Source organism: Apteryx rowi, unplaced genomic scaffold (assembly GCF_003343035.1).
Source record: "Apteryx rowi isolate R43461 unplaced genomic scaffold, aptRow1 scaffold_73, whole genome shotgun sequence".
In the NCBI taxonomy this organism is placed as follows: Eukaryota; Metazoa; Chordata; class Aves; order Apterygiformes; family Apterygidae; genus Apteryx; species Apteryx rowi.
In genome coordinates, this window is record NW_020451016.1 from 3,218,822 (window position 1) to 3,228,082 (window position 9,261).

The following is a 9,261-nucleotide window of genomic DNA, read 5'->3' on the forward strand; positions in this document are numbered from 1 at the left end:
TCCCCTAGCTCCTGTTATTATTGTTATCACTGAGATGGCATTTGTATTCCAACCCCCTATTTCCAGTGGCTGATAACTTTATGAATCAATTTTCTTTGAGCTAGAATTTCTCATGCTTGTTGCCAGCCGAAGGGTGAGTTTTCATATGTGAGTGTAAAGAAAATCCATTTAATCATTTTTATGAGGATCAAATTTTTAAACAAACACAAGCGCATTTTCAGCATTTAATGAATTGGTTTTAGTTTAATTGAAACTAAACTAGAAAGTAAAGCTAACGTAACATTCTGTGATTTCAGCTCCATGAAACTCCTTTGCTTGACCCTAACTCCTCTCCCTTGGCTTGCAACATAATTTCAAATCAGTGTGAGACAGTACCTGCTAAATAGGTGATAGAATTAGGAATATTTCCAAGTTCTAAGTCTTTTAAAAATTACACCTAAAGAAAAAATGAAATATCTTCAAATAGTGCAACAACATGCAAATCAAAATCAAAATATGTAGAATAAAATACAAAAAAGAAATTGAATTTTGTAGTTATCAATTTACTGTTGCAGCTGAGTATTGTGCATAATCAGCCAAGCTTCGTTCCAACTATACCATTAGGCTACTATACTGAGAGGTGTGTCCAGGCCAAATAACAACAAAAAAAAACCCTTAAAAAAAAATCAGTAAGATGTTGCATAATTCTCTAAATGGGGTAAAAGAGCATGAGCTAAATTCCCTCTTCAAGTGGAACAATGGTTAAGAGCCAGAACTTGGACAAATACTGAGCTGACATAAATTTAAACTTGGAGAGTCTTAAGTCCTAAAAATAAAATCTAAACACAATTGATTCTAAAATACTGTCTCTGACAATGATTCCTCCCTTTCTCCTGCCATCCAGACTATTCATTCACTTAAACTTTAACTGAAGCCTTTTCTATGACTTCAGATAAAAAAGTGTTTCTTTGTTACTATACAAGTGCATGATCATATACAATAAAAAGTCTCTTTAGAAATCTTCTAAGGGGTGGAGCAGAATAAATCCTTCTGGGACACTTAAGAATAAAATTTTAAGACAGTAAGATGTCTAATGAAAACTGACACTTTTACAAGCCTAGTTCACTGTATCTTTACAGACATATTTCAGTATTTTTTCTTGCATGTATTTATTTAGTGGGACACCAAGCTGTAAATACTGTAGCATTTGCTTGTAGAATGAACTGAAACTTCATAAAAAAACCCTGTTTTATTCTTGTTTGGAAAATTGGCAAATATAGCCTTTATCAGGCATACTCACACACACATCTGACCAGAATATAATAATTTGCTTAGATGTTTAAAGATGTCTGTATACCACAGGAAAAAAGGTACACATAAATTCTGCATGAAACAACTCTGTATCTAAAGCATCATCACTGCTCACAGCACTCAGAACAGCGCATAAATGAGAAACTTTTCCCCACATTATACATTTTAGATCCCATCACTTACAGTATTATAAATGCTTTGTACATTGCATGAGATCAATAAAGTGTAAAAAATAAATATCAGCAAAATGAAAAAAGATGTAATCCTGAGAAATAAAAAACATACAAAAGATATAAGCTCACAGTTTTCAATACTGTATCCTACTTTTAATGAAAGCAGCTCTTACCTGAGTATGTGAAGGTGGTAAGCCTTTTCGGCCATATACTCCAATCAATGCATCTTTCTGAAGGGATATATTGAATTTTAGAAATTGTGGCTGATCAATGAAGAGTTGTGATCTCCAGAAAATCCCAGGAGGGACTTCTTGTATTGCTCTTCGGCCTATATCAAGTTCTCCAGAATCTATGGTGTTGTTTTCTTGTGCAAATCCTCCCAATTTTCCTGACAGATTAAAATAATAAGAGATCAAAAATTAATATTCCTTTCTTGCTCTCAGTCATCCTTAATATAAAACATCAAATATTTAGGTTCACCTCAAATAAAGATCCCAGGGAATTCACCCATTTAGAAATAACAAAGCAAAGACATCACACAAATATCTACTAAGTAAAAACACTACGACTTCCCTGGATTAAAAGCATTAAGGAAAATGTTTTAGGATCTATGCTAAACACATTTTTTTTAAAAGTGTGTTTTAAAATACAGGGTCATCCAGCATACACGGTGTGTACATACATCTCACAGTGCGTACGGTAAAGGGGAATGCAGTATACAGATTTTAAGAATAACAGATGCATAAACATAACCAGACAAGAGAACTGTTATATACAGTCTTTTCTCCATGAAATACTAGACCACCTATACAATACCAACAATGTCTACATTTCTGGTTCCCTGATTTTTTGTTGTTGAGCTCCACAAAAAAGGCGGTATTTCTTGCTCCACTGGGTCTATATCTTTATGCCTCTCTTCCCTGCATTTTTTAGCCTCAGCCCCAAGCTTGATACCACCTCCTTGTCCACACTGTCTCCTGAATAAAATGAATAATAACCTGTAAAAGTCTGGTATTTTCACTCTTTTCTATATCATGAATATATACTGGCCCTGAAGGCCAATTGTTAGAAATAAGGACATAATGCTGAAGGGAATTAAAGGTTAATTCTTTATAAGGCATTAGTACAACTATTACTTAGTCTTAGTAGCTCAGTGATGTTGGTTTGGAAAAGCCCAGAAGCAGTGAAGACGATGCTAACATGCAGAAGATTCATTTTCAAATAAATTAAACAATTTGAACTGTTCAAGCTGGCAAGTCTGCAAGGCACCGCACTGCACCCTAGGCACAGCACAGGTCAGTGGCAGCTTGGAGATCTCCGTAGTGCCCTTGCTTGTACAGCACAAACATGCTCCAAATCTGTCAAAGATTACAAATCCACCTCAAAGCTCATTAGCACATAAATTGTGGCTTAGTTGTGGTGGTGTCTTCTACCTGACAGATTGGAGGAAACAGAGCTACTAGGACTGAGGCACTAAAGGAAGTGGCTTGCACAAACCGTGACCACTCTGCTTTACAATTTGGGATGGTTTAGAGGAGTTATCAACATTGTTTGAGGCCAAAGACTCATATCGGATGTCCAGGGACCAAATCACGCTGTGTTGCTGGACACAGACATTCTTGGCAGCTGGTGCCGGGGTCAAAGCCTACTTTGATCCAATGGACTCAATGCTATCAAACCTAGACTAAGAGGTAAAGATTTTGATAAAAACTTGTTTACCAACACGTATCAACTCTAGAGCATGCAAGCAATGCTGCATTTGAGCAGCTCCCAAATCAAGATGAGCCTTGAGCAAAGCCATATAAAGAAAAACGGAACTGTAGCCACAATCGTATAGTCCACTATGTTCTTACAAATTTATTTTCTTTTTTTCAGCAGCTAGCCTAGTTATAAGGATTGAACTAAACCCATCTGAATGAGCTCAGCATGTTCAAGTGATGCTAACTTGCTAAACAACTGACAACATTCTGTTGCTGCCCTGTCTTTTATGATTAAATTCTACATTATTCATCATTTGATGGAACAAACTGACACAACCTTTTTGCAAACATTTAGAATACAAAAAAACTAGATTAAAATCTGAAATGCCAGGTGAGGTCACAGATTGATCCTCGCCACTTTTTGTGCATCCAAGATGAACAGAGACTGCTTCTGAATTAAACAGATAGAGCAGTGCTACCGAGAAGCCTTGAGTGGGGCTTATATCATCATCATAGCTATGCCACAATAGCACTGCAGTCACTGAAAATGTCTCACTTGCAGGATCATCGGATTGATCAATGTTCTGCTTTCAAAAGACAGTGAAATATCTGGTCTTGGAGAAACCAATTTTTTACACATTTCAGGATGAGTCTGATCCTCTTCTAACTTTGGACTTAACCTTTCACGATATTTATATGTTATTCTTGAAGATGGATCTGTATGCATTATTTCAGTTCACTTAAACATTTGTTTCTTACCAYTTGCTTCAAATTTGAGCCATGTTTTGTCATATAATTCACACACTGATGACTGGTAATCACTAAACAATAAACACTTGTTTGCCATATCGATCTGCAGCTTCCCCTATTTCTACATTTGAAATGAAAAGCAACTACCTCTGACTGTGGAAATGATGAACTGGATAGCTTGAACAGACCCACCTCATCAAACAAACATTTTGCCCAGTTTGTCAGAATTGTCTATCATTGGGCTTCAATAATTATCGTTAGGAGAAAATGATCCCACCTCCTCTCCTTTTCTTCACCAAATAGGAGGCAGTTTTACCCCTTAACCACATGCCTCTTTAACAACGCTCACTCTCTCTCAAAATCATCGCTAGTTTTTGTCCTTCTAAGAATAGGGATTTATCTATTATTCTCTTTCTGTATTGTTTTGCAATGAGCTTATGAAAAATCTTAGCAGTTTCATCAGCTCCTTCTCACATTGTAAAATACTGCAAGTTTTTATACACAGACTTATATCAAAATACAAAATAAGTCACATTCATTCACATAATTCCACAATGATGCAGTAGTCCAAATATGAAAACAATTTTTAAAATACCTAACCTCTTGAATATTTTCTTTATACTTCTACTCTTCCCCCACCAAATCCTCCTTTCACAACCCCTCCCCAAAAGAAAATATACATTAATATTTACAGGTAAATAAATTTATATCATGATTTGTACTTACGTTGCTGTTTGATTTATTAATTTATAAAATATGAATTTATCGCATATTATACAATATATACAATTATATACTTATGATACAGGTAATGCAATGCATTATAGCTAATATATTAAATAATGTTATATTTGCTATTTGTAGATTCTATTCCACTGCCTGAGGTTAGGGTGGACAAAATCCTGAACTAAACATTTATAGTAATATTTAACAATTTATTTAAGAAAAATAATAATACAAAGATATCACTAAAATTATATGAAGCTAAGTTCTCCCTCCTTATTTACAAACATTCTGGAGGTTAATATGCAAAATATCAGGTGATGAACTAAATATCTTTAATACAGAACAAATATGAATGAATAGCCAAAACACAGAAATACTTAACAAAAACTGCTGTATAGTTTCACAGATAATATCATTTTCCTTCCTTCATAGGCAGCACTAATTAGACTATTAGGTTGCAAGGCTGGATTTACAGACAATCAATAGCATATTCTCCCATTCCATTGCATAACTTTGGATTCACATCTTTTTCTGTGAGGCATCTGCTATAYATTCTTCTGCAACAACAATGGGCAATAACTTAACGCTCTTGTTAAATGTTATTGCTATTGCATGCCAAATGAAAACAAAATTCTCCTTAAAAACATACCTTTCTAAAGAAAAATCAATATAACATCTAATTACGAAGCTATTATACATTTAATTAACATGATCTACATGATAAACAAAATAAAAAGCTCAATACATATCAGTTTCAGTAGATGTAATGTATTTTAATGCAAATAAAATGGCTAACTTATCTCAGAAAGTGCATTAAGCCAAATGTCCCTTTTCCCAGTCTTTTCTTCCCCCCCTTACATTTTAAAAAAATCTGCAATTAAGCATAAGTTATTATAAAGTATTTCTGAATTGCACATTAATTTTATATGACATATAAAATACAGCCAGCAGCATATGGTATGTCACCAACTGTTAAAACACAATGGTTAACCAAATTTTCCGCTCTGTGTTTTTTAAACCCTTCTGCCTCTTCTATCTCCTGCTTATAAAAACTGATAAAGAACTCAGCTACCTCAAATAGGTGTTTGTATGCAATTAAGCCTGGTTTATAGAGTGCTTTGGAAAACCTCAGCTGAAATGCCCTATAAAATTCGCCATATCCATATGAATACATATTCCTACACAGCCCTGAATCATGCCTGACTAGGTAAGCAGGTGATACGTTGCCAGCAGTTTGCTGTTCATACAGAGAGAAGCACTGGGAGGAAAAAAGAAATCCACAAAAGAAACAAACAAAAACCTTTGGAAAAGGCTTGTTCAGAGATTCAAGCTTCATTTAACAAATGACTTGCATTTAAGGATGATTTAACATGCTTTTATTGTCAACATATGAGTAGCTGATTCTAGGTAAACCACAGCTGAATTTTTCTCCAAAGTTCATAAGGACGCATTTTAAAGTTTGAGCTTTGCTAATTCATCACACAAAATACCTGTACTTCTGAATGGCAAATCAGTATCTAGGATCTAAGCCTCTAAGCCGCTGTGTGGTATGATTTTCTGACCAGAGGAAGCCCAGGACTAGTCGAAGTTTAGACTGAAAGCTGCGCTGTGCCTTGCTGATTCTTCCTTATAGTTTCAGTAATTAGTATGAAAGCTTAGGGGCCCCCTACTTAAATTTCATATCTAGCTGTCACACTTTCCTTTCTATTTAACTTTCCTTTTGTGGTTTAAAATATGTATTCTCTAGTCTGTCTGTTCTTCAGTACTGATGTATGCTGATAAATGACCACTGGCTTTATTCTGCAGAGGACAGCATGTTAATAGTGGATCAAATTAACCCAGTTTTCTTTTACAGTATTTAGGGACATTAGGAAGGAAAAACAGGATTTGATATTCTTGTTTTTTTCCTACAAAAAAAAAAAAAAAAAAAAAAAGTGAAAAATTTGTATTTATTAAAAATTTAGAAAAATACATAAATATTTTATACAATTCAGTGTATTTTCTACTCAGGGCAGAAGACAGCAGGATCATCAGCTGTCACTGCATTATTGATATTCATTAACCATACAGTAGCTTCTTCTAGTACTAGTAGAAAGAAGTAGTACTTCTTTCTACTCATTCAGAACAAGTAAGAGCATGGAAAGAGAACATCTAAGTGCAAGAAAAAGACATTAGGAAGAAACAGAGCTATATCATTTCTCTAACTTGGAGTTGTGATAACTTGAAAAATTTTCAAGATGTCAAATGCTGGCAGAGGCTTCCTCCTCCTCAGTGGTAAGGAGGTCAGCTGTACCTTGTGAAAGGGAAAATGGATTTTTGTGTAATGAAGCAAATACCGCATTCATCAACCATTTAAATCAAGTTTTCCATTCAAAAACTATTGATTTTAAAGCCTCTGCTAGCTGAAAGTGCACAGGCTCTTAAAGGTTTGGAGGATCTTAAAGGGCAACACGGAAAAAGGTCGATAAAAAATAATCCTTTTATGTGGTTTGTATTTTAAAAGCTCCTACAACAAAATTAATAAAGTTTTTTCTTGACTTTATATATTGGTTGGATGATTCAGACTCAATATTATATGCTAGACACTTTGAGAAAACAAATGAACATATTACACATGACCTATTATGTTTCAGAGAGGAAAAAAAGAAAACAAAAAAAGAAAACTTCATCTATAGAAAAAACACAAGGCAATCCATAGCTAGGTCATCATGCCATAGGAAGCTTCCTGATCACAAGTCATCTTTTACACACAACAAACAGGAGCTTCAAAAATACGTGAATGCCCCTGAAGAGCTTTTTCCAGTGCCAACGCTTTAGAAAAAGAGCGCATGTTCTTCTGTTACGGACAAAGGTTTTGTGCGAAAACTATCCAGAGAGAATTGGGACTCCAAAGCTTGAATTTTTATCTGGTCTGGTATTATAAAACAGTTTGTTCTGGCCTATCCGGCTTGCCAACGTTGTGCACGTCCCAGCCCAGTGGTTTCTGCAGAGTGGGACCCGACCGCCGGCGCCGTCGGGCAGCGCTGTCCGAGCCAGGCCCRGCCCCTCACCATCTCTGGGGACCCCACGGCAATCATTAAGTTATTGAGGATTTTAGAGTAAGTGGAGGTTTTACTTCTTCTGCAGTTTTGTTCAGAGCTTTTCTTCCCTTGTCAAATACCACATGTGAATTCCCATGAGGAATTCTGGTTGGAAGATTGACAGCCAGCTCTCCTAACAACATCAGCATTATTGCCGAGGATTCAACACTTCCTTCACATGTGAGGTAGGAGGAATGGTGTGCTCCTTTTCATTTGAAATACAACTCCCATATAATATCTGCATGTCTACTTGAAACCACTATTATTTACAAAGGCTTGGTATTTCCATTAAACACACAAACTTTTGAAGGAAAAGTGTTAAGATCTGGTGACGTAAATAAAACATAAAGAAAGGAAACACTAAAAAATAAGAAATGAAATTGGTGTCTGTTTCACTTACCATTTTCTCCAGCAGGTACTGTTACAGGATGTGTTGGCACAGTATCAGAATTCACTTTTCCATTCTCAAATGTATCATTTTCAGTTTGCTGCAGCTGCCAGTTGAGGCCAAACAGATGCATTGCTGGTGGTAAAGGATACAGGTTATTTGATGCTCTTAACCACAATGACAAATCACACAAATAATGGCTTTCCACACTTTGCAGGAGAGCAGCAAGTCATACATTAAAAAATTAAATTACAGGAACAAGCACTCACAGATTAATAGTTCAACTTAGCAATGGCACCAAGCAATTACTACTACTGTCCTTTAATGATGCAGTGCTTTCGGTGAATGCCATTGACAATAAACTCACCGCTCTTATTTTGAGTCTTGTACCGGTCCCAAATCAGTGTTCAAAAGGATAGGCGGTAATTATGTCCTTTTCTCTTTTTTTCATTTTTTGATCCTACTACAGAGATATATCATTTAAGTGAGCTCCTACATGACCTACCAAAATAACTGATTTCACCAACCAGCAGATGAATCTGTTCTGATTAGCCATAAAGGGTAAACAAACGACCCAAGAGGAGAGGAAGGACGGTGCTGCAGGTGGTACAGGGCTCACCTAAGATACCAATGCTGCTTTTCACGATTTCTCACAAACACCCCATGCAACCTGGAGCTACACATCTGCTCCCTGTGCTGCTCTGCAGAACACGGCTAAGACATGAGCAGAGTTGTGATGCTGAGGCACTTGGCCGCTGTGGTAATGATGGTTGGATAATACACAGCGAGGATTGTGAAGAACATCATTCACCATAACCATGTCTACTAGAAAGTGTGATAGCAAGTTAAAATGTTTAGCTAAGCTAACTATGGAGTCAATCTGCTCGTTGGTATTAGGGGGAACTACTCAGGGATCCCTACTCAGGGATTAACGAATGAACCCCTCATCTAAAGCTCTAGAACAAAAATACATGGAAAAAATCACCATAAGGCTATATTGTGATATACAGAACATACGCAATTTCTTAATATCTGTGGTCTGTTCCCTTCTCTTCCAAATAAGCTATCATACCAGCAAAAATGAATTTTATTGTAATTACTCTAATTTGGTTTTGGTATAGCAAGGGTTTGCTGACTCTGCAACAGCAGTTTCC

At 36.0% G+C, this 9,261-nt stretch overlaps 1 protein-coding gene across 1 annotated transcript in view; it reads right to left on the reverse strand.

Moving 5' to 3' along the window:
• The window catches only part of TENM3 (teneurin transmembrane protein 3), a 98,574-nt gene extending 90,334 nt beyond the window's left edge, over positions 1–8,240 (reverse strand). Inside the window, exons 1-2 of the mRNA XM_026087754.1 lie at positions 8,120–8,240; positions 1,637–1,851 (exon numbers count right to left, since the gene is read on the reverse strand). Of these exons, the coding sequence (XP_025943539.1) occupies positions 1,637–1,851; positions 8,120–8,240 (336 nt within the window). The remainder of the gene's footprint in view (positions 1–1,636; positions 1,852–8,119) is intronic.
• Positions 8,241–9,261: the final 1,021 nt, after the last annotated feature.